The sequence below is a fragment of the Pan paniscus genome, chromosome 9, assembly GCF_029289425.2.
Source record: "Pan paniscus chromosome 9, NHGRI_mPanPan1-v2.0_pri, whole genome shotgun sequence".
Lineage (NCBI taxonomy): Eukaryota > Metazoa > Chordata > Mammalia > Primates > Hominidae > Pan > Pan paniscus.
Genome location: NC_073258.2, coordinates 76,130,010 through 76,155,330, shown reverse-complemented (window position 1 = coordinate 76,155,330; position 25,321 = coordinate 76,130,010). Strand labels below are relative to the sequence as shown.

The following is a 25,321-nucleotide window of genomic DNA, read 5'->3' as shown; positions in this document are numbered from 1 at the left end:
GTTGTCAGTTTCTGCCACCTGCCCCCTGCCTGCCCCCAGATGGCGAGCTCCTGAGGGCAGGGATCACATTCATCCCTGCTTCCCCAGAGCCCAGCACAGGCTGTGGCTCAGAGAGGCATTTCAGCAGCTTGAGTGGAGTGGGCTGCCAGAGAGGGAAATGAGCTTCCTGTCCCAGAAGGCATGAGAGCCAGGGCTCTACAGACAGAGGGTGAGAGAGAGCCCTCCATCCAGCAGGTGTCCTCTGGAGTATTTTCCAGGATCTGAGTCACCTCCCCAAGGGAGGAGGAAGTGTTTTCACCTATCCCCGAGTCCATGGTCACTCTGTGGCCTCCTCCTTCTCCAGAGAGGTTTTTGGAGGCTGTGCTGAGCTCAGCAGAATGCCCTACTCCTGCCACCAGCCTCTTTGGCCCTGGAGCTGCCACCCAAGCATAGATACCTTGCTAGAGTTTAGCAGAAGCTGCTGAGGTGGCTCTGGTCTGGGCTGTTAACGGTTGGCTGCTTGCCCTGCTTAGCCTCCTAGACCTGAGCCTTGGCCTGGGCCCTCCTCCTCCCTGGCTGCCTCTACTTTACCCACTGCATCTCTTACTGCAGCGGCTTAGCTACCTGAGCCAAAGTGGGCCTCAACCTGGAGATTCTAGGGGCTCAGCAGGGAGTGTACTGGGAAGGAAAAGGAGAGGGAGGAGCTTGGTGAAGAAGCTGGGAGGGCAGAGGGAAGGGAAGAGGTTTGGGGAGAGGAGAGAGACACAGAAAGCACTGGGCTGGGTGGCCTATGAGGTTACTAGCTCCTCAGTTTTTTGCCCAGGAAAAAACTGAGAAGAGAGGGGGCCTGACTTTCTAGAGGGGCACCAAGAATCCTCCTTGCACTTGGAAGGGTGAGAAAGGCCGAGCAAGGCAGCGGGCTCTGGAGGCCAGGGGAGGTCACGACAGTGCAGGGAAGAAAGGGCTGGGGGCTTGTCCCTCAGACAAGAAAGATACAGAAGACACCAGGGAGGGGCCCACAATTCACACAACTGAGCAGCCCTGCCCCATTTGTAGAGGAAGGTGAACCTTGAAGCCTGGGAAATGAGGGATGAAACCAGCAGAGAGGAGGATTCCAGCTACTGGAGCTGAAGTCCTCATAGTGCAGAAGGGCTTGATACCATACACATTGTTACAAGACGTGGGCACACTGGGCTCCTCCCACCCTGGTTCTGAGTGGTCAGCCGGAGATAACCGTGGTCACTGTGCCCTCATGCTGGCCACACCACCTCGGATAGTGAATGCTGCAGGAACTGCCAGGCTGTCCCAGAAAACACAGAACTACCTATGCTTCCAACCATGATAGGATAGGACTATGAGAACTTGAAAGGACCAAGGCACATCAGTACCATCACTAGGGTAATATCTTATTTATGCTTGTTTCTTTTTCTTTTTCTTTCTTTTTTTTTTCTTGAGACAAGATTCTGGCTCTGTCGCCCAGGCTGGAATGCAGTGGCGAGATCTCAGCTCACTGTAACCTCTGCCTCCTGGGCTCGAGCCATCCTCCCACTTCAGCCTCCCGAGTAGCTGGGATTACAGGCGTTCATTACCACATCTGGCTAATTTTTGTATTTTGTACAGAGACAGAGTTTTACCACGTTGGTCAGACTGGTCTCGAACTCCTGGACTCAGGCAACTCACCCACTTCGGCCTCCCAAAGTGCTGAAATTACAGGTGTGAATCACCATGCCCGGCCTATGCTTGTTTTTAAAATAAAATGTATTTTACTTTTTTTTTTTTTTTGGTGTGAAAATTTGAAAAACAGAAGTTGAAAGAAAAATAATTATGCTCATAGTCCCACCATCTAGAGACTTTTTTTGATGGACATCTTTCCAGTCTTTTTTCTATGCATATTTTCTTCATAATTATTATAACACTGCTATAATCCTTAAAACGGTTTTACAGCTGGGCACAGTGGCTCACGCCTATAATGTTAGCACTTTGGGAAGCCATGGCTGGAGGATTGCTTGAGCCCAGGAGTTCAAGATCGGCCTGGGCAACATAATAAGACCTTATTTCCACAGGAAATAAATAAAAATTAGGCCAGGCGCGGTGGCTCATGCCTGTAATCCCAGCACTTTGGGAGGCTGAGGTGGGCAGATTGCCTGAGCTCAGGAGTTCACAACCAGCTTGGGCAACACGGTGAAACCCCGTCTCTACTAAATAAAAAAAACTAGCCGGGCATAGCGGCAGGTGCCTGTAGTCCCAGCTACCTGGGAGGCTGAGGTAGGAGAATTGCTTGAACCCTGGGAGGCAGAGATTGCAGTGAGCCAAGATTGCACCACTACACTCCAGCCTGGGCAACAGAGCAAGACTCTGTTTCAAAAAATATATATGTATATATATTAGCCGGGCATGGTGGCATGTTCCTGTAATCCCACCTACTTGGGAGGCTGAGGTAGGAGGGTCACTTGAGCCTGGGAGGTCAAGGCTGCAGTGGATCGTGATCACACCACTGCACTCCAGCCTGGGTGACAGTGTGAGACTCTGTCGCAAAAAATAACCCAAACAAACAAACAAAAAACTGTTTTTTAGCTGGGGTGTGGTGGCATGGGCCTGTAGTCCCAGCTACTTGGGAGGCTGAGGTGGGAGGATCACTTGAGCCCAGGAGTTTAAGGCTGAAGAGAGCCATGATTGCACCACTCACTCCAGCTTGGGTGACAGAGTGAGATCCTGTCTCAAAACAAACAAACAAACAAAAAAACAGAAAAACAGTCTTACGTTATTTTTATTTATGATTATTAAGGTAAAGTATGCTCTCTTTTTTTTTACAGGAAAGTACAGAAAAACATTAGAAAGCTAGAAAAATATATTACTCATGATCCCATCAATCATTGTGTGAAGACATTGGAGTATTTATTTCCAGTAATTTTTTTTGTGCCCCATACTTTTTTTTTTAATGTGCACAAGTGCTTTGTATTTACAATTTGGGAGGCAGCATAATGTGTTTATGAATAACAACAACAAAACCCACCAGTTTTTGAGTCCTGGCTTCATCACCTACTAGCTGAGTGACTTTGGGAAATTTATTTCACCTTTATTAACCTCAGTTTCCTCAGCTGTAGAATGGGACCAAGCATCATCTAGCTGATAGAGTTGCCTTGAAAATTTGTGTATATACTATGCAGCCATAAAAAAGAACAAGATGTCCTTTGCGGGAACATGGATGGAACTGGAGGCCATCATTCTTAACGAACTAACATAGGAACAGAAAACCAACTACCACACGTTCTCACTTATAAGTGGGAGCTAAATGATGAGAACGCATGAATGCATAAAGGGGAACAACACACACTGCAGCCCATTGGAGGATGGAGGGTGGGAGGAGGGAGAGGATCAGGAAAAATAACTAATGGGTACTAGGCTCAATACCTGGGTGATGAAATAATCTGTACAACAAACCCCCATGACACAAGTTTACCTATGTAACAAACCTGCACATGTAGCCCTGAACTTAAAAGTAAAAAATAAATAAATAAATAAAAATAAAAATAAATTGTGTATATAAAAACTGCAGGCAAGGCAGAGGCCTTGGAGCCCTATACAATGCTGGGCCTTTACTGTAAAAAAAAAACAAAATCAAAAACGAACAAAAAAACCTCCTGGCAACACATTCAGCACTTAGTGGGTCCTCAATAAAGGTGCAGTGGACATTTGTCACATTTTTTTTTGCTGCATAGGACTAATCTGTTGCTTTGTATTTTGAGTAAATATCCCACTAGGTGAGCCTTTATGGAAACTAGGATCCCATCTCCCCCTTCAAAGTCAAACGTGGCCAGATACTCTTTCCCTTCCACTCCCTGGCAATTTGGCCGACAGGGTGCCTGGTTCAGGATTTGATGTGAGAATTGGTGAGGCTGGGAGGAAGCTTCATTAGAACTCATTGTGTTTGTGTCATGCCACAGTCTGGGTATGCAGTGGGGTGATGTTCAGAGGCCAAGATCATGCTGTTGGAGACATTGGAATCAGCTGTTCCGATGTTATGAACTTGACTGTGAATTCAGCTGTTCATTCATCTCCAGCTTTCTCATCCATTCTGAGCTGCCTGGTGGAACTTTCAATAGGTTTTTTCTGCTTTGTTTAACCTCAGTCAGTTTCTGTTGCTTGCACCACAAAGGTTAGTTCTTATCTATCTATCTATCTATCTATCTATATTTATTTATTTTGTAGAGACAGGGTCTCACTGTGTTGCCTAGGTTGGTCTCAAATTCCTGGGCTCAAGCAATCCTCCTGCCTTGGCCTCCCAAAGTGTTGGGATTACAGGCATGAATCACCATGCCCAGCCAAAGTTAGTTCTTAAATCTTTCCAATAATAAAGTAAATTTGAAGCATTAGCTTCAATTTCCAGCCCAAGTTTTCATGCAGAAAGGTCCTGGGGGATATGGTAGAAGTGCCATTCTCTGTGCTGTCCTTCTGGACAAAGAACAGGGTGACTCTCAGATCTTTGCCTCCCTGCTTGGCCCAGAGCCAGCACAGAAAGGGGAGGTTCTTAGAGAGGGCTGCTGATGGAAAGAGTAAGGGAGGGAAGGGAGAGAGTACAAAGAAGATTTCCATGTGATGAAGAAAGCTCCTGAAGGCAGCTTATGTGTAGTACATTTGAATTCCTAAGGCTCTTGGGCCTCTACCCAATGAATCCTGATTCCAGCAGCCTGAAACAGTTCCATCTCATTTTCCCTTTCTGATCTCACATTCTCCCATGTTTACCACAGATGGCACTGCCCAAGATAGAAATCCTGAGTGCCATCCAGGACACTTCCCTTGATCTCTCTTCCCCAGCATCCAGCAGTCCTGGTCAGTTCACCCCCTAAACACCTCTCAATCCATGTCTTGCCCCTATCCCCAGGGTTCCAGTTTATCCTCTCATCTGTCTGCATTTCTTCCCAAGGCCCTGGATTACCATAAGACGTATCCTTGGGAGGTCAGGTAGTTGTCAGGGGCAGGCCCCCAGAGGTCAGCTCCCCTCTGAGCAGCAAGACTGCTTGTCTGGATATCTCAGTCCTTAGGCAAGGGGCTGTAGGCAGGTCTAGCCAACAATTGGAGCCCCAGAAATACCATGTCTGGCTTGAATCCCACTTGGAGCCAAGTTGGTACTCACGAGCTTAAAAAGAGGGAATATTCGTGTGTGCTTCTAGAGCTCCCATGGGTGCAGGGCCTGAGTCAGGTTCATCTCTGCTCCCCCACTCTCACCCCACCCCAGTTCCAGCATGGGGCATGGCTTGCTGTTAGTGCTCAGAAAGTGTGGATTGACAGTCTGGGATTATTGCCTCAATCCTTTCTTGGCATCCCATCAAAAGTGAGACCTAAGCCCTCCTACCTCTCTTACCTTGCACCTCCCATCCCTACCTCACTCTCCAGGCTCCAACCACAAGACTCATTCGTAGTTCTCTGAAAGCATGCCAACCCACCTCACCCACCATGCTATTGTACATGCTTTTCCCTCCACCCAAAGCCCTCTCTCAACCAGGGCAGCCTGATGAACTCCCACAAATCCATCCTTCCTTTAAGGCTCAGGGAGTGCAAGCACTGCCTCCTCTGGGAAGCCTGTTGGAACTGGCCTTGGGAGGCCTCCCTCCCTTGTGCTGTCTCCATGCCTGCCCATGCAGAACTCTGTTTGTCACTTGGCACGGAGTGTTGTGAGTATGTGTCCCCCCATGAAGCAGTATACCTGAAGGAACCGGGTTTGTTTCCTTCTGTACCTCCAGGGCCTAGCTGGTACCTAGCCCGGAAGGAATGCCAGGACCTGGTAGTTCCTTTTCACTCATACCCACTTTTTGGAGGCAGATGATGCAGCTAGAGAGGTTGCAGGGCCTTGAATGCCAGGCTAAGGAGAGGAGGCTTGACTAGATTTGCATTGTTCAATGATACTGGTGGCTGGGACACCCTCATTTGGGGACTGGACAGTGATTTTTCCATTTTGGACCTCTTCTAGCCCAGAGGACAGGGATTAGTTCCTTAGCAGGAAGATACAAGATGAGCCTGGGCTCATGACTCCCTCCTCTCCTGGACTCCCTTTCTCCTTCTGCATTCACTCTCAAGTCCCAGAGTCCCTCTCTAAAGGCCTGGGGTCTGGAATCCACCCCCACTACTCAAGGACCAAGTCCAAACCTCAATTCCCAGTTATGTAAGTGAATTATCTGCTGTCCCCAACCAGCGCCAACCAGATCTCCTCCTCCTCCTCCTAATTGATTTAATCTTCTCATACCAGAGAGTGGGGCCGGGTTTGGGGAGATGGTGTTGATCAGAAGCCAACACATCAGTGACGTAGACTCATTAATTACAGAGAATCTGGGTCATGGATTGGCTCTTAGTGGCTCTGATCCTCCTCCTCCTCCCTAGTCATTTGGGTCTATGAAAGGACATTTTCAGCAACTCCTCATTCCTCAAGCCCCTGTCCTACATATAGAGAAAGACAAGGGTCCCTAAGACCCTGTCTGTCTCTTAGATCCCCCTAACCCTTAGCTATGAACAGAACTTCCCTGCATTCCAGTTCTGAGCACAGGACATAGATAAACCTAATTCATTGAAAAGTGAAGAGATGAACAAATTATTTAACTTTAGGCTGCGAAGAGACCTTAATTTACTTTCCACACCAAGCATGCCTCTACTTTGGAGCTTCCTTGATAGAGGATGCCCAGGCCCTATTTGTACACCCTCAGGAATAGGGAGCTCACTGCCCTGGGATAGTCCTTCCCTTATGTGATGACTCCACCTAGGAGAAAGTCCTTTTTCACATGGGGCTGGGACAGCAGCCTGGTGACTTCCCCTAGGACCCAGCTCTGCTGCTGAGGACATAGGGCATGCCCCAGGACAGCCAGCCAGATCCTGGGACACAGTGGTTGCCACTACCGAGTTGGCTGTTCTCCAGGCTGAACACTTATTGTTCTTTCAGTGGTTCTTCATTTGGTGGACTTAATAGATTACTTCCTACTGTATCTCCTATGTGCACATCTTAGTTCATTTTTGTGCTACTATAACAGAATACCTGAGACTAGGCAATTTATAAGGAACAGAGATTTATTTCTTACACTTCTGGAAGTCTAAGATTGAGGGGCCCACATCTGGTGAGGGCCTTTGTGCAGTGTGATCCCACAGCAAAGGGGAGAAGGGCAAGAGAGGGTATGTGTGTGATACAGAAAGAGAGATAGAGAGAGAAAGAGAGAGAGAGAGAGTGAGCAAGAGAGGGGTTGCTTTTATAACAAACCCACTCTTTCAATAATAAACCTATTTCCATGATAGCCATATTCATTCATTCATGAGGGCAGAGCCCTTATGAACTAATCCCCTCTTAAAGGCCCCACCTCTCAACACTGTTGCATTGGAAATTCAGTTTCTAACACATGAACTTTGGTGGACACCATAGCAATGCACAAGCTATGGATGGCATCATCTCTTCAGAGGTACAGAGTGGAGCACAGACCCCAGGGAAGTGTGAACAGCTCAGGGCAGGATAGAATCATCACTCTTTTTGGTCTTGTTATTAGATTTCCATTGATATAGCCTGAAATCACCTGAGATCTTTGGGGGTGTTAACACACTTTGACTCAGCTTAAGCACAGAGTCAACTAAACCCCATAGTAATTTTTCTGGCACCAGCAATGGAAAGTTTCTATGAAAAAGATATTAGGAACATCTCCATGTCCCCCCAATAAATAATTCTTCTCTCCACCTACTCTGACATTTATCTTTCCATACAATGATGCAATTATTCATCTACTTGTTTGCCCACCCATATGCAACTACCCAACCATATATAATGCAGATTTGTTACACAGACAAATATGTGCCATGGTGGTTTGTTGCAACCTATCAACCCATCACCTAGGTATTATACACCATATGCATTAGCTATTTATCTTGATGTTCTCTGTTCCCCCACCCCCCGACAGGTCCCAGTGTGTGCTGTTCCCCTCCCTGTGTCCATGTGTTCTCATTGTCCAGCTCCCACTTATAAGTGAGAACATGCATTAACCACTATATATTAACCCATACATTTACCAGTCCAGCTAACCACCCACATTCCCTTCCATTCATCTGTCCATAGAGCACTCATTCACCTCTCCAACTACCTACTCATCCACAAACCCACTTACATTTAATCAATTTTCTACCCTCCTAACCAATGATATACTTCCCTATCTGTTTATCCATCCATTCACCCACCCACTCACTCATCCACATATTCATGCCTTCATCTACCCTATTTCCCAGTCACCCATACATCTGTATTCATCATCCATCCATCCTTCCATCCATTTTTTTTTTTTTTGAGACAGAGTTTCGCTCTTGTTGCCCAAGTTGGAGTGCAATGGTGTGATCTCAGCTCACTGCAACCTCCACCTCCCAGGTTTGAGTGATTCTCCTGCTTCAGTCTCTCAAGTAGCTGGGATTACAGGCATGTGCCATCACGTCCGGCTAATTTTTTGTATTTTTAGTAGAGATGGGGTTTCATCATGTTGGCCAGGCTGGTCTTGAGCTCCTGAACTCAGGTGATCCACCCACCACGGCCTCCCACAGTGCTGTGATTACAGACATGAGCAATCATGCCCAGCCCATCTATCCATTTTTTACTGAGATTCTATGGCATGTCAAATCTTGTGTTGAGTATTTTGTGCTCTCTCTCTCTCTCTCCTTCCTTTTCTTAGGGGAAGGAATAGGAGCAGATAAGGCAAACGGTATGAAATACTATAAAACAGGAACACAGAAAATGCTTTGGAGATTTGGAGGAGGGAGTGGCTTCTGGATGAGGTTATGGATGCCTTCCTGTCAGGAGAGACATTTGGTTTGGGCCTTGATAAAACAGCAGTATTTGGATATACACGGGTACATTGGAAGTCATTCCAAGTAGAAGAAGCAAAACATCAAAGACCTGGTGCCTAGAGAGCAGCATTCATACCTTATGTTTTATATCCCTCCTCAAGTGCCTAGTAGAGAGCTGGGCACACGTCAGCAACTTAATACATACTTGTTAATTCATATTGTCTCTCTCTCTCTCCTTCTCCGACAGGGGCACCACCAACACTTAAGGTAAGAGTTCACTCTTTCTTTTTAAAAGATTCAAGTGTTGCCTTACTAGATGGCCTTGGGCAAGTCACAAAACCTTTCTGGGATTCTCTGAGTGTGGGGTTGATTTTCTGTCTCTATCAGGTGATCCTTTCCCCATAATCTTAATTATTTATGCCATGCTTTCTGTTCTCTTCAGAGAGATTAGCATTTACACATATGTTAAATGTTATTTTCTAAATGCTAACACCAATTAATGCAATCCTATCTGTTTTTAACTTCCTTAGCCTCCATCTTCAGGCAAGAAAGTCTGTGATATGAATGAAGGGGTAAGTTTGTGGAAATAGCACTGGGGTAGAAGCCAGGAGCCATGAATTAAAGTCTGCTTTGCCATAAGCTTGCTGTGTGACCTTGGGCAAGTTCCTTTCCCTCTCTGTTTTAAAGATTTTCAACCATAGCACATTAGCACTGAACTCAGCATCTGATATTATCTAGACCAATATACATTTGCAAATGGAAAAACAGGCTCAAAAAGAAAGGGCACATGACCTGCCTAGATCATATCTGGATTAGTGGCAAAGCTAGGACTAAACTAAACTTCCTGACTTCCAGTTTAGGGGTTTCTCTACCCAACCACCACATGTCAGCCTTCATTCACAGCCTCTGTGTATCTCAGAGACAGCTTCCTCTCCCACTTTCATTCCCTAGGAAGAAACGTGTGAATCTTCCAAGTGTTCTATTTTACTGATTCATGCCTGGGTGGGGGCTGGGCAGGCAGTATTTAAGAGCAAGCATTCCCAGCCTGACGGAGTTAATTATGTTCATCAGGAAGGGAGAAGATAAAGGAACAAGGCGCTCTGGTTATCTACTGGGTTTTAATCAAATTGAGAAGAGAGGAAATCCATCACCCAGAGGCTAAGGGAGGTGGAGAGCTTGGCTTCCTCTGGCTCCGCGTCCTGTAATGGGTTGGGCGCTGTCCAAGGTGCTGACATCTTCACTTATTGCTCCGAGTTGCTGGGAGGAGCTGGGAGAGGCCCCCTCCTGGCCAAGGGACAGCAGCTCTTAGAATAGGGTCTAGGAGAGACCAAGAGAGGGTCTGGACATGTTGGGAGAGGCTCGAGTTTCTACTCTGCCTCCTGAACCTTTCCTTTTCCATATATTTGTCTATCTGCTTTAAGAAAAATATTTTTTCCTATGACCAGAGTCCTGGGCTGGGATAGAGGGAGGGAATACACAGAGAAGGCAGAGCCCTAGACTCCTTGCTGTCAGGGAGAGGGTCCCCAGGGTGGAGGCACAGTCCTTAAGGGACTTCCATATCTTTTTTTTTCCATATCTTTTTTTTCTTTTTTTTTTTTAAGACTGAGTCTTGCTCTGTCGCCGGACTGGAGTGCAGTGGCGCGATCTTGGCTCACTGCAACCTCTGCATCCTGTGTTTAAGTGATTCCCCTGCCTCAGCCTCCCAAGTAGCTGGGACTACAGGCACGCACCACCACGCCTGGCTAATTTTTTGTATTTTAGTAGAGACGGGGTTTCAACATGTTGGCCACGATGATCTCGATCTCCTTACATCAGGTGATCTGCCTGCCTCAGCCTCCCAAAGCGCTGGGATTACAGGCCTGAGCCACTGCACCCAGCTGAGGACTTCCATATCTTAAAGGGGAGGTGTGGCTTCTGCTTTTGTGAAATCGTTAGTCCAATGGCAGAGACATATACTTGCCTTTAGGAATTTGTTGATCTGATAGAGGAACATCACTGTGCCTCTAACTCTATTCAAGTATGATACAAGGGAACATTGGCCCATGTCTACATGGAGCCTCCAGTCTGATGGAGAAGACATTGTCTTCCTCTGTAAAATTCCCAGTCTGGTTGAGGAGACAAACTCTTGATTCAGGGGGAAATCTCACATATAATCAGGGAGACAGGATAGACAGACAAGTTACAGGTCTGTACAATAACCAACCAAGGAACTCAGATCTTCACATTTCACACTCAAATTGAGATTGTTGGTGTTAGAGATTTAGTGTCAACCATGGAAGGCTTCCTGGAAGAGGTACACTTGAGTTGGGTTAACAGGAAAGCAGGAGACATGTGTCTCTAGACCTTAGGCCACATGAGAACAATAACCATGTCTTCTCATTTTTTATATCACCTTTGAAATAAGTATAAGCCTGGCCACAGTGAAGACTCTTGTTTAATAAACAGTAGCCAGCAGGTAGAGAGTAATGTACCTCTTTGGTAGGCTGGGAGACAGCAGAGTGTGGATGGGATCGGAATTGGGGAGAAGGGTTGGTTGGAATGGAGAGCCTGAGGCTGGGGGTGGGAGGATGTTGGTGGAATGACAGGGTGGGCAGAAGGAAAAGCCCAATGTGTGTCCAGGCCACTGAACCACAGCATTTGGAGCAACTCCCTTGTATTTCTGGAGTTGATGAGAGAAACTTTATTGACTTGAATTGTTAAAGCTAAAGACTATTAAATTATAAAATAAGAGGCTTCTCAGCTTCTAGAGCCACACAATTATGGAAAGTTCTAGTATTAAAATCATAGCACCTTAGCAGGGAAGAATTACAGAAATTATAGAATGGTAAAATATTAGAGCCAGAGAGCCAAAACTCCATATTAGACAATTTTAAAATCCCAGAATCTCAGTGTTAAAAAGGAAAAAAAGAACCCAATAATTTATTGATCCTGTCTATTTGCACTGGTCATGATGTTAGGAGTAATCTCATATGTTATCCCATTTAATTCCTACCACAAGTCTTATGCCATTCAGTCCCATACCTGCTCAAACCTTTGTCAGTAATACTGCATTATCAAACACAAGCTTGCATAACCCTTATGACGTGGGAGTCATCACATCTGGGCATAGCTCTGCCGCCTGCCAAATGGTGCTAGAAAATTCTCCCTTATATAAGTTGCACTCTATCTCCCTATCGTGCTCCCACACTGGTCCAGTTCATGTCCTCTGAGCTACCCCAAGTAAGTCTAATCTCCTGCTCACGTGACAGCTTTTCAGATGTCTAAAGACAGCCCTTATTTCTTTTTTCTCTAGGCTAAGCTGGCTTGTTGATCATGTAGCTAGAAATGGGACAGCAAATGAAAGAATATTTGAGCTTAAGAGGCCCTTAGAGGTCACCTTGTCTGGATACTTCCTTTTACTGCTAGGCAATATGGCTTTATAGTCAGGATCCTGGACCTCAAGTTTCTGGGCCTCAGTCTCCTTATCCCTAAAATAAAGATAATAGTGATACTGACATAACAGAGGTGTTGTGAAGATTGAATGAGATGATGCAAGGGAAGCTCTTAGAAGAGCACTGGGCACACAGTAAGCAGCCAATAAATATTGGCTGTAATCATTGGAGGCCCAGGGGGGAAGGGACTTGCTCAAGATCACACAGCAACTCAGAGGCAGAGCTGGGGTTAGACCAAGGATGCCTGCCTCCCAGCCTGGGCCCTTTCCCATTCCACTCTTCCCTCTGTCTTCCTCAGAAAAAGAAAATAGTCCCAGAGGGAACCAGGATACTTTTCTCACTGAATCATTTAGGATGCAAGGAAGAGGTCACCTGCTTTAGAGTGGCTTAAACTTTTTGTTTTTTAATGAGGCCAGAAGAAGTTGGAATGAGGATTGGTCTGCTGATTCAACAATGTCTTTGATGACCCAGGCATTTCTCATTCTGAGCCTCGAGGGTGACTACCCCTGTGATTGCAAGATGACTGAGTGCCATCAGGAACCATGTCCTCCCAAGCAGGGAGAAAGGGCATGGTAGCAAAAAGGGTATTCTCCCTTCACATCATTCTCTTATCCAGGAGAGAAGCTTTCCCAGCAGACTATCCCCAAACATGTCATTGACTAAGACGAGGTCACATGTCTACTCTTGGACCACTCTCTGGCAAAGGGGAAGGCATTTCCATTGCTGCCTTGGATCATCCCTGTGGCTGAGCACCTTGCTACCAGAATGAAGAAGAGAGCATTTGCCATGGGAAGGCAACCAATACAACCTGCCATACTCACCTTCTGTTTTCTCTCTGGATTGCCCTCCTACCTCCTCTCCACCTCCGCCAGGAAGTCTTCCCTGGTTGCCAGGGCCTTGTCCAGCACACCCTCTTCTAATGTAATTGAACATTGTTTAATTCAAGTTACATTTCACTTTGCCAAAGATTTCTCACCTTATCATGTCCAGATCTTATCTTCTCAACCAGGCCGTGATAGGTCATTGCAAGAGTTATAGCAGCGACTAATGAATAAGTACCTACTGTGTGTCAGGCACTGGTCTGAGTGCTTGTTGTAGCCAGCTTCCAAATGGCTCCCAATGATCCATACCCCCTGGTATTCATGCCCTTTTGTATTCCCCTCCCACATTATACCAGGGTTTGTCTACATGACCAAGAGAATATGGCAAAAGTTACGGTATGTTTCTTCCAATATTAGATCATAAAAGGCACATGGAATCAAAGCTTTTGGTCAACTGCCAACAAGGTACAGAGGCCCAACAGCAATCATCGAATGAGCTTGGAAGTGGATCCTCTCACCCCAGTTGAGCCTTCTGATGACTGCAGCCCTGGCTGATGCTTGACTACAACTTCATCAGAAATCCTCATGAAGATCCAGCACCTTCCAGTTAGCCCATCTGTGGGTTCTTGACCCTCAGAAATTCTATGAGATAATAAATATTTGTTGTTTTAAGTTGCTAAACTTTGGGAAAATTTATTTTTTGGTTTTGGGGGGTTTTTTGAGGCAGGGCCTTGCTCTGTTTCCCAGACTGGAATGCAGTGGTACAATCACTGCTCACTGCAATCTTGACTTCCTGGGCTCAAGCAATCCTCCCACCTAAACCTCACAAGTAGCTGAAACTACAGGTGTGGGTGCTACCACCCTCGGCTAAGTTTCTTTTTATTATTATTATTATTTTTTGGAGAGATGGGGCCTCACTGTGTTGCCCAGGCTGGTCTCAAACTCTGGGGCTCAAGTGATCCTCCTGCCTCAGTCTCCCAAATGGCTGGGATCACAGGTTTGAGCCATTGTGTCAGCCAGAAAATTTATTACTCAGTAGTAGATTACTATATTGCTACTTTATCACATTAAATCCTCTCAACGATTCTGATAGGTGAAGCTTATTTATCCCTTTTACAGATGAGAAAACCAATGCTCCGATGAGTGCAGTGACTTCCCATGCCTGGTAAGTGGCAGAGCTTGGATTGACCTTCCTGTCTGTTGGATTCCAAAGCAGAAGGACCTGGGTTCTGTTTTCCCAGCTGGAATGTCCCCAGCTGCAGGATGAAGGCTGAGGAAATGGGGACATAAAAAGGAAACCTCTTTCTCTGATGTGTTTTCTCTCCTCCCCCCTTTTTTCATCCCAACCACATTAGTTAGCACTTACTACATCTATTGTATATATGTGATTCAGGGACAAGTAGGTTTATTAGCAACAACATGGGAGCCTTAGGAGGGGGATACCTGGGCTCTTGAGTGACCTTGGGCAAGTTTCTGCACTTTTCTGGGCCTCAGTTTCTTTACCTACTACATGGCAATAATAATCCCTTTCCTGCCTTCTTCACCAGGAAACCATGAGGACGGGGTGTAAAGGGACTGTGTAAAATGTGAAATGTAGTGAACACTAAAAGGTTTGTTTGGACTAAGGAGCACCCCTGACCTAGGGCTCAGACCTGTACAGCCACCTCTGTACAGAGGTGAGGGCTCCCTCTCCTCTCTCACCTGGGGCTAGGTTCGGGAGGTGGACAACACTGAGTGGCATTGAGGGCATCAACCCACTTCTTCAGCCTCACCCTCTCCATGCCTTCTCTCTTAGGCCATGCTGCAGCCCTGCTAAACTAGTGGAAATACCCCAAGCCTGCCAGGAGGTTTCTGTCTACTTTGTCTGTGCAGTTTCTTCTGCCTTGACACCCTTCCCAACTTCTCCTCCTGGTGCATTCCCACTCGTCTTTCAAGACTGACCTTAGATATCCCACTTCTAGGATGCCTCTCCTGACCTGGCTGTAGTCCTCCTACTTCTCTTGATTGTTGCACCCGCCCCCTGCCTGAGCTCTTGGCCTTCAGCTTCTCTTTTCCACTCAAAGCCCCCATGGTGCAACCAGCGGCCTTTCCAAAATGCAAATCTTGTCATGTCACTCCCTGCTTAAAATAACTGGCCAATGGAATAATCCATCAATCAGTGCTTCAGGGGTTCCTCCTTGCCCTCAGGGAAGCATCCACACCTTCAGCTGGGTCTCCATGCTTGGTCCCTGCTGGTCTTTCCAGCCTCTGCTCTCTTCTGTCTCCTGATTGCCCTGCACATGCAGTGCCCTCCAGCCACATTGCTCTTGTCACTGTATCTCAGACACACCTCTCTCTATCTTTGCTCGTCCTGTTGTTTTTCCTGCCCATTTCCACCTTGTCCACTTGAGGAAGTCCTGCCTAATCCTTAACACCAGGTCTGATATAACCTCTTGGAAGCCTTCCCTATTGGCCCCAGGAAGAGTCCTTGGCTTCCTCTTCTTCCCTCTCCTGTATGACTACTCATGCTTTTGTTACTGTTTGTCGTCTGTTTACAATGAGAGTTTCCTGAGTAGAGACTGTATCTGACACATGGTTGTGTCCCCGGCAATGCCAGGAGAAGGGCACAGAGCAGACATGTAGGATATGTGTTGCTCATGTGAGTGGTTGAATGAATGAAGGAAGGAAGGGTGAATGAATCCAACCTTGAACCATCACTTCTTGGCCAGCCCTAGAACTGCTGTTTCCCAGGGTAAGCCCATTTGATAGCCAAAGGGGAAGTAGAAGGGAGGGACTGCTCTAGGAGGGAGAAAGAAAATCAATAAAAATGTAAATCTGGTTGAGAAAAGCTGTCCCAAGCTGGCTGTGGGGAGAGATAAGACTGGGCTGGCTGAGCCCTGGCTGACAGTGGAGGAGAGATTGGGGACAACGGAGCTGTGGCCAGGGTAGGGCAAAGGAGGTGTGTTCCTCCCTCTGTTGTCACTTCCCCCTCCAACTCTGATGCTCTATGTGTTTATGAAATTTTTTCAGGGACAGAAGGGGAAGGGAGCTTACAAATCCTGATCATCAGGTGTGGTGCCTGTGAGCATGTACATGATCTTACCCAGTCCTCGCAGCTTCTGGGAGATAGGAGCTAGGCATGCTCAACCTCACTTGCAGGTGAGCAAACTGAGGTGCAGAGAGGTTAAATCATTTGTTCATCGTCACACTGTAATAAGTGGCAGAGTCAAGATTTGATCCCAAGCCTGACTCTCTCCACAACTCTATAATCTTTTCACTCCATTAAGGGCTTTTGACTGGGGACCTGGGATGCTTAGGAGGTCTACACCCAGGCATCATATGGTCTTCAACCTCTGAAATCATATGCACAATTGTGTATATGTCTCTGTGTGTGTGTTTTGTTTTATATTTAGTGGAGAGTCTATGCCTTTGATCAGATCCCCAGAGGTGGTTGTCACTTGCCCCCCATTGCCTATACCATGTTGCCTTCCTGGAGTTGATGGCCTTTGAGCTGGGCCTGGAAGATTGGGTAGGACTTTATGAAGTGGGGATGGAGAGACAAGCTGTGGGATGGGGATGAAGAAGATAACCCAGGTCAGAGGGAACAGCATAAGCAAAGGTATGTGAAGGGGAAAGAATTCAACACCTCCAGGCAATGGTGAGGATGTCGCTGAGTTCTCTTTCACTTATCTGCATGTCAGTCATGACCCCTGGATGCCAGCTCCTGATGGGTCATCTGCCTACCCTAGAACTTCCCAGCATCTAGCATCCCAGACCTTCCCAGAGTCTACAAGAAAAGAAATCTAGGCATCAGGATGTCAGTTCTGGTCTGAGTCCTGTCCTCTGCTGACTTTACACCAGCACAATCTAGCAGGGAGACTTAATGTCTTCTCCTCCCAGCTTCCTGGTACAGTGTAAGAAAGTAAGCTTGCAGATGCAAATGCTTGTGGCTCTTCATTGACCAGAGGCTATATTAGGGGAGAGGACTTCCCTGGGACCCCCACAGGGCCTGGAAAACCCCTCTGGCCCTGACTTGCTCCACCCCTTGGCTCTCGACCCATTTCTCTCTTGGGTAACTCCTGAGTCTCCTCACCATGGCCAGTTTGGAAGACTTTAGGCACAAGGACCTCGTCTTTTCCTTCAGATCTTGGCTCAACCAAGAGGCGGACTCACCGTGATGTGAATGCAGCTTGAGCATCCAGGACTCTCCCCAGGTCCAGGGAGGGCCTCAGCGATGTGTTCACATTGTCATATTTTTGTAAAATTTGCAAAGGTAAGATACTTTAACCACAATCAAAATTACTATTTTCTTCCCACTCCAACTTCCCTTGTGTTTCAATTTTCCTTTATATGGGATAATTGGAGTGGCCATGGGCACTTCTGGGATCTGACCAAGGGGAAGCTGAGTCGGGGACTGATTTGAGTTGGGTTCACTGGGATATGTTTATGTGGTTTTCTGAAACAGAGGATATATTAATATTTATGTGGTTCTCTGTGTATAGATAAATCATTGCTAGTAATCTCTGTGTAGAGAATAGCTTCTAGGAATTCTACCCACTGCCCAGCTCACTTGGCATGGTGATATTAAGTTGCCATATGCAGAGGTCATATCGTGATATGAATGTGTGTCATGGCACCCAGCCCAGGAAGTATATGGGCAGTAGACAAGAAACAGGAGAAACCAGGTTTGAAATGTACAGAGCCAGAAGCTAGTCTGTGGAAAATTCTTCTAATCATCAAGGGGAGAAAATGTGTCTCAGAGGTTAAGCAGGGCAGTTAATAAAAGTATTATGCATTTTGGGGGGATTGTGTGATGTATCTGTTTTGATTTCTTTTCTCATTATAGGTAAATATAGGTACCTTGTACCTAATTTTATATTCATAATTTTGTATATTTTTCTTAAAGAGGGCTCCTCAAATTATAAAACCTTCAGTTCCCACAAGGTCTACACATCCAACCTTGGCTCCATCATTTATTTTCTGTGTGATCTTGGGGAAGTCACTTGTGCTTTCTGAGCCAGTTTCCTCTTCTATAAAATGTGAATGACAATTTGGACAGGTGAGGATTCAGAAATCCTCATGACCTTATTCCATTTTTGAAACCATTAGTAGACGAAGACACTCAAACAAAAATTAGACCAGAATATAAAGATTGGAAAAGATGTAATATACAAGCAATAATGGTGAGCAATGAATCCAGTAAAACTTAAATCTAAGTTAATGGAAATGATGTGGTTGTTGCAAACCTCTAATGCAGTTTATAAAGAAAGAATTTTTGTAATAGAAGAGACATTATGCAAGAACAAATTTAATAATAAGCCGTATCTATAATTCCAGACTTTTTTTCCCTGCAAAACCTGGGAAACAAGAGGGATGAAGGAATATAAACATCCTAAAAGCCTCATATTGTTGAAGGAGACTTTGAAATTCTTGGCGTTGATAGATACATGCTCAGATATTTATTAAACATTTACAGATACCAACCAGCAAAATAAAAAGGGAATTGGAACTTCTGTACCTCCCTTTTCTTTTATCATGTGGGAAAGTCTCAAAGCCCTGGCACTGGGAGCTGCTCAGAAGGCAAGGGCCACATGTGCCCCCAGCTTCCCCCCACCCCCAGCACAGGGCCAGGAAGCCACTGCTGGTGGCTCCCTGTCTGCTGCCTCCCGAGCAGCAGGTCCCAGCGAGGTGGGGTGGTAATAGGTTGGGCTGGGAGTAGATTAGCAAACCCTCTCCTCCCCGCAGGGAAATAACCAGGCCAGATAAGACTAGCCATAAAACAAAACAAGGCCTGATGTAGAAAAGGATTGGATCATAAGACCCGAGCAAGCCATAGCATCACTCATTACACAGAGCTGAGCTTTACTGCTCCCAGCACTACAGTCCTGGGCCTGACGCCAGCCCAGGCATCGGAGAACCAGGTGCCACCCTCAAAAAACAGTGTCACAGAACTAAACATTATCCACACTGCCCCAGGTGACACAGACCCAGGCACCCAGGAGAAAATAGAGAAATTAGGATCCTAGTCACAAAGGTCACAGGGACTTTGGTGGCCCCTGGTCACATGTGTGAAATCTTGGCAATGTGTAGGAATCAGTGAGTGCGGGCTGAGTGTGTGTTTGTCTGAAATTAGAAAATACCCAAGTGGGGGCCTGAGTCTCCCTCCCTACCCCAGGGCCCAGACTTGCCCACCCAGGGCCCTAAGGCAGGTGTTGGGCCTCACCCTCAACCGTGGCTCCCTGAGGGCAAGGGCTAGAATTTCCTGAGATGGAGAGTGAGTCTCCCCGCTTCAGCTAAGGCTTCCTGGGGCCCCCACACAGGCCTCTTGAAGGCCCTGCCAAGTCTGGGTGTCCCACTCCTGAGGCCAGCTCCGTCCTCCCTGTGGGAGTCTACCCAGGGTCCAGCTCAGTGCTCTGCCTCCAGGGGGCGCCAAAGGGACACTTCTTAAAGGCTGCTGGAGTTGGGGAGATCTGAGTGTACCCTGACCGCACAGATGGTCACAGCTGAACGAGCCTGAAGGCTGGCAAGTTCATTCCCACCTGACAGGAGATGGCTAAGGCTCAAAGAGGGTGATCCAGGCGAGTGCAGACCTGGGCTGGGGCCCAGCATGGAGGGCAGCCTGGCCCACTATGGCTCACTTTGCTATCCTAGGGCCCCAGGGAAAGGTATACTTCTTTCCACCCAGGAAAGCCTGGCTCCAGGACAGCTGGCTGGCTGGGGGAAGGAGGAAGAAGACCCTCTTGCTCCAGAAATGGCCAACACAGCAAATGCCCAAACAACTCTTTGGTTCAGACTAGCAAGCAAAGGCTGAGAGAGGATCAATGTCTTGCCTGAAGTCACACAGCAATTTAGTGGAGGAGCCAGAATGGAACACAGGGCTCTTGACACCCAATCTTGGGCAAAGGACTCAGAGGAGGTACTGCTGTGGCTGCTACTCTTGGCCAGGTGGGGCCCCAAGACAGCTCACACTCGGGAATCCTCTGGCTTCTTCCCTGGCCCCGACACTAGCAATTGCTGCTCTACGGCAGGGCTGGATCTGCTCTCTTTGGTCCTTGCCTCTTTGTCCTGCTGCCTCAGGACAGCCAAAACTAAGGCGAAGCAGATCACAGAACCTGTTTTGAAGAAGAACTGGAGGCCGATGAACCTGGGGAAAGAATGGGGACCCTTGAACTCAAGAGCTGCCAGGCCAGGGCATGAACGTCAGCAGTCATCACTCATTGTGAAATCAGAGATACTGAGGCCTCAGGGAGACATTGACCTCTGCTGTGGCTCTTCCCTGGAGGAGGGGGAGAGGCTCTGCAGAGGAGCCCTGGGTGGGAGCAGAGGCCTGGCCATCTTCATTGCCCTGTCCTGGACTCTGCTCTGTGGCCTGGGCTGGCCCTGCCTCTCTCCGAGCCCAAGGGCTCAGGGGGCCTGACAAGTGCAATTTTATATTGCGCCACCTGCCACAAGAACAAACGGATTCCCTCTCCCCTGTTTAACTATCAAAGCCCTTGTTTGACTTTTCCTTTTCTAGGAAGCCCCCTGTGGACAGTCCCAGCCCACAGGAACTGTGCCCTCCTCACCTCCTCAGAGCTGAAAGTGACCAGCTCCCTGTCCCCAGCCCTGCTAGCAAGTCCTCTCCACATCCATCCCAGGCCAGCCGCCTCTGTGCCTTCAGGTTCCTTTGAGTTCCCCTTTGTACAGATGGGAAGACTGAGCCCCAGACAAGATAAGTCCCATGATGAGGAAGACAGAGCTGGGCCTGAAACCCAGGCCTCCTGTGTCCTAGACAGGGCTTTCTCCCCAGCCCTTCACCCCAAGTCCCTCTCGCAGCATGGCTGCTCCTCTGTTTCTCCCCAAGTTCCTGCATAGACTCTGTGGTCAAGGCCCAGCTCTGCAAGTTATTAGCTGTGTGACCTTGGGCTACTTGCTTTAACTGTCACTTTCCTCATCTATAAAAGGAGGGGGGCAGTGTTTAGCTTGAAAGACTGGTGAGCTCAGCACTGAATATATAATGACACCTGTCACCTAGCAGGTAGACTTAAATGAAACCTCCCCTCCCTGCTGGTATCCTGCCTGGGACTCTGAGAGTATTTCCAGCACCCTTCCCACAAGCCATCAAACCAGGTCTCACCGGTTTCGGAGCAGGTCATTATTGTAGTAGCGACAGACAGCTCGACGCCCACAGCTCAGGGCCCAGTGCACACAGGTGGTGTCGATGGCGCTGCCGTGGATCACGGGGCTGGGCATCCAGGCTGAGGGAGGTGGTGCTCAGGGGACAATGAAGGCCCACCGTCCTACCCTGCCCCCTCCCTGGCATGTACAACCCCTCAGGGGCTCTGGGTTACTGGGGCCTCTTGGCTGTCTGGCCCTCAAGCCCGCCCCACCCCTGCATCCGAGGTGGCTTCCTGACGGGCTGTCTAGACTCTGCCTCTATACCCCGCTCTAGGAGAGCTGGGCCAGGTCTGTCACCCCATGAGCTTGTGAGCCCTAAGATCAGGGATTGAGTTCCGCTCATGCCTGTGCCCCAGGCCTGGCACACAGTGGGCATCTGGACCCCATCACCACCACCAATGGTCCCAAGCAAGATCTTTACCCAAAATCCTCAGGAACATGAACTGGATGCCCACAGCCAAAGTCTTGTCTTCTTTCTTCACTCCTCTAACAAGCAGAGACATGGGCAACATGAGGTTGGAGGGGTTCCAGCCCCCAAGGGCCATGCATCAACGTTGAAGGGTTCTTATTATGCCCTTCTCTCCCACCACCCAGAGCCAGCCTCCCTCCCATCTGATGATCTAGGCTGGGGGCTCAGGGACATACCCCATCCTTTTTCAACCTGCAGAGCCTGGTCCCATATACAAGACAACACACCCACTGACCATCAGGGTCCTGTGCTGACCTCTGTATGTTTCTGGTCACAGACATCACTCCTCTTCCTCCACCCACTGGTCCCATCAAATTCTCCCCTTACTCCTACAGTTGGCAAGACCTGGAGCTGGGACAGTCGGACACTTCCCCAGCATCCCCAACCACTGTAACGCCACAGCCTGCCATCCTCTGGCTCCTGCCAGACAACACCAGTGGCCGGCATTTATGGAGCGCTTACTATGGGCTCAGTAACTCTGCCCTGCAACCCCACATCACTCCTATGAGCGAGGTGTACATTAGCCCCATTTTACAGATAAGGAGACTGACACTTAGACAGATTCAATAACTTGGCCAAGATCTCATGGCTGACGGCGGTCAGGGCCTGTATCCACGCAGCCCTGAGGCTGTGTTCTCAACTCCTTTTAGTCAGGCTGCCTGTTGGGCATCTGATTCCTCTATTTTCTCTCCCAGGCCAGCTTGTGTTCTAGATCTACATGTCTTCTGGTATTTGCAAGAGGCTCCATTTCCCTTCTAATTTCCTAGAAAGTAGATAGTGAATAAAATAATCCCAGGAGAAGGAAAATGGAAATTATCTTGCTCTGAGGTCCCTGTGATATTGTGAGATGTGTATTTGGTCTTCCCGGCATACACTCCTAAAATTCTTGGAATGTTCAAAGTGAAAAGTGTCTTTTTGTATGCTAATGAGTTGATTGATGGTGAGCAGCCCCTAGGTAGCTTCAGGCTGGGGCTTGGTCACCAGAGGGACCAAGGCAGGATTAGAGGGTTGGGACTTTCAGCCCCAACCTCCAGCAAGGGGAGAGGGGCTGAAGGTTAAGGTGACTGCCAATATCCAGTGATTTAATCAATCATGCCTACATAATGAAGCTTTGGAGAGCTTCCGGATAGCTGAACACATGGAGGTCCCTGCAGGATGCAGCCAGGGAGGGCATGAAAGCTCCTCCCCTATACCTCGCCGTATGCATCACTTCATCTGTATCCTTTGTAATATCTTTTATAATAAACCGATAAACATTAAGTAGATGTTTTCCTGAGCTCTGTGAGCCACTCTAGCAAATAAAGCAAACTCAAAGATGGGGCTGTGGAAACCCCAGCATACGGCTGGTCAGTCAGAATCATTGGTAAAACAGCCTGGGGCTTGCGGTTGGCATGGGAAGTGGAGGGAAAGTCTTGTGGGACTGAGCACTCAGCCTGTGGGATCTGATGCTGTCTCCAGGTAGATTGTGTCAGAATAGAATTGGAGGACACTGGCTAGGGTCCACTGCAGAATTAATTGAGTGCCTGGTGTGTGGGAAAATACCCCCACACTTCTGGTTGCAGAAGTCTTCTGTGTTGATTGTTGAGTGAGAGAATAGAAAAACTGTTTTTCTCAGCCGAGTGTGGTGGCTCACGCCTGTAATCCCAGCACTTTGGGAGGCCAAGGCAGGTGGATCACTGAGGTCAGGAGTTCGAGACCGTCCTGGCCAACATGGTGAAACCCCGTCTCTGCTAAAAATACAATTAGTTGGGTGTGGTGGCGGGTGCCTGTAATCCCAGCTACTAGGGAGGCTGAGGCAGGAGAATGGCGTGAACCCAGGAGGAGGAGGTTGCAGTGAGCCGAGATTGCGCCATTGCACTCCAGCCTGGGAGACAGAGCAAAACTGCATCTCAAAAAAAAAAAAAGGAAAAACTATTTTTTTCTCACTCAGTCCTCTTATCCCAGCCCTCACCCCAGGAGACCCTGACTTTGAACTCAGGTGACAATTTGTCAGGGCCAGCAGGCATTCTTAGGACGAGGGCCACAAAGATCTTGGCCTAAAAGGCAGTGCTCAGCATGGGTTGGGTCCACAGCGGGCACCTAATAAGCACTTGTACGTAGCCTTGAAGCAGCATTCAGAGTCATGCACCAGACTGACGCAGTTTGGTTTCCTAGATGCACCTCCTGCAGCTCATCCATTGCAGGTATGATGCCCTCACCTCCAGAGGCCAGGACAGGGCCCTAGGTATGTCCTCCTCTCCCCTGGGCAAGTAGGAGCCTGGGCTGTGGACCAGGGAACCAGTACTATTCCACCCAACACTTGCTATGTGATGGGGGCCAGCTCCTGAACTTCTCTGAGCCTCAGTTTTCTTATCTGCAAGATGGGGAGAAAACCTTGCCTCAGTAGGTTGCCATGGGATGAACACAGTTAAGGCCATGTTGTGGGGGCCAGGACACCCAAGTGGCCTCCTTTCTTGAACTCCGCCCTTGGAATTCCTTGTTCTGCCTGTGGTTAAGGACCTCCTGGTATCCACCTGCCCCTGCCCCGCCCCCACCTTCACCTTAGGATGAGCATGAAGGAGGGTGTGTGGGTGAGACAGGCCAGGGCCGAGCCCAGGCTGACCAGGAGCAGGAAGGGCACCACCAGATGGCTGCACGTTGAGTCGCAGGATCCTGCCAGCACGGGGTTGCCCTCCACCACGCAGCTGCAGTTGGTGTAGAAAACCTGGAGTGGGAAGAGGAGGAAGAGACTTCAAGAGCCTCCAAGGGCAGGCAGCTGGCCAAGGGCTTGCAGCGGGGAAGGCTTGTGAGAGGCCCGAGTTCCACAGCCAGTTGGGGTAGAGCTGGCTGGGAGTCCGAGATCGTGACCCGTTGGCTGAGCAAAGACGGCTTGAGGAGCAGGCACCTCAAAGGCTGTCTATGTGCAAGTTGAGCCTGGGCTGAGGCGGTGGGCAGGGAGAGGGAAGCAGAGAGAAAGTAGAGAAGAAGAGGGAGGGACCCAGGAGAGCATCATTCGCCCACATTCTACACACCAACTGTAAGAAAACATCCCCAGGCTGGCCATGTCCCTGGGCTTGCCCCCTGGAGTGTTTGATCCCAGCCTGCACTCACTCCCTAGGTAGCCAGGAAAACCTCCAGCCAAGGACTCTGCGAAGTGATCTGGACTGCCAGGGCCCACAGGCACCCGATAGAAGCCAGCCCAAGCCAAGAGGCCTGGGCTTCTCTTTGCTTTCCCATAGACCAGAGCTTCTAGACTCATGTGCCCCAGCCACACAGGGCCTCAGATGGGAGACAGGTGTGCAGGGATTAGTCCCATCAACCCTTGAAGTGGCTGGCTGGCCTGGACAGCTGGAGCCCTCTGGGCCTCTCACCTCCAGCCCTGGCAGCTGCAGACACTTCCCAGTGTGAAAAGGGTTGGGAATCCCTGAGGTGGATGCTGGGGGCCTTGGGAGAATTTTAAGCAAGGGGTAGATGAGACTGGGTGGTACAAAGGGTGTTCTGGGAGCTGCATGGAGGAGGGACCAGATCGGGGAGGCAGGCCAAGGGGCCCATCATAGAGTGGGCTTGGGGGTGGATGGATAAATGGGTTTAGATTTGAAGTTACTTAGCAGGTGGAATCAGACAAAGGCAAGAGAGAGTGAGCATGTGAGCACTTAGGCTTGGGTGACCAGGCACTCTCCACTGGCCGGCAGAGCCAATGCACATGATGA

At 48.4% G+C, this 25,321-nt stretch overlaps 1 protein-coding gene and 1 long non-coding RNA gene across 4 annotated transcripts in view; one reads left to right on the top strand and one right to left on the bottom strand.

Moving 5' to 3' along the window:
* LOC129393394 (uncharacterized) overlaps positions 1-18,023 on the top strand; it is a 33,653-nt gene extending 15,630 nt beyond the window's left edge. Inside the window, exons 2-5 of one of the 2 annotated variants that reach the window (XR_008620231.2) lie at positions 9,023-9,042; positions 9,306-9,347; positions 14,147-14,192; positions 17,151-18,023. This is a non-coding gene — a long non-coding RNA (uncharacterized LOC129393394). Of the gene's footprint in view, positions 1-9,022; positions 9,043-9,305; positions 9,348-13,444; positions 13,478-14,146; positions 14,193-17,150 lie in introns of those variants that run through there. The other variant, XR_008620230.2, reaches the window with a different exon arrangement.
* Positions 18,024-18,152: 129 nt separating this feature from the next.
* SLCO2B1 (solute carrier organic anion transporter family member 2B1) overlaps positions 18,153-25,321 on the bottom strand; it is a 55,429-nt gene continuing 48,260 nt past the window's right edge. For both annotated transcript variants that reach the window (XM_003814695.6, XM_034933380.3), the window contains 4 exons: positions 24,173-24,336; positions 21,585-21,649; positions 21,123-21,243; positions 18,153-20,150 (listed from right to left, as the gene is read on the bottom strand). In XM_003814695.6, the coding sequence (XP_003814743.1) occupies positions 19,970-20,150; positions 21,123-21,243; positions 21,585-21,649; positions 24,173-24,336 (531 nt within the window). In that variant the 3' untranslated portion in view covers positions 18,153-19,969. The remainder of the gene's footprint in view (positions 20,151-21,122; positions 21,244-21,584; positions 21,650-24,172; positions 24,337-25,321) is intronic.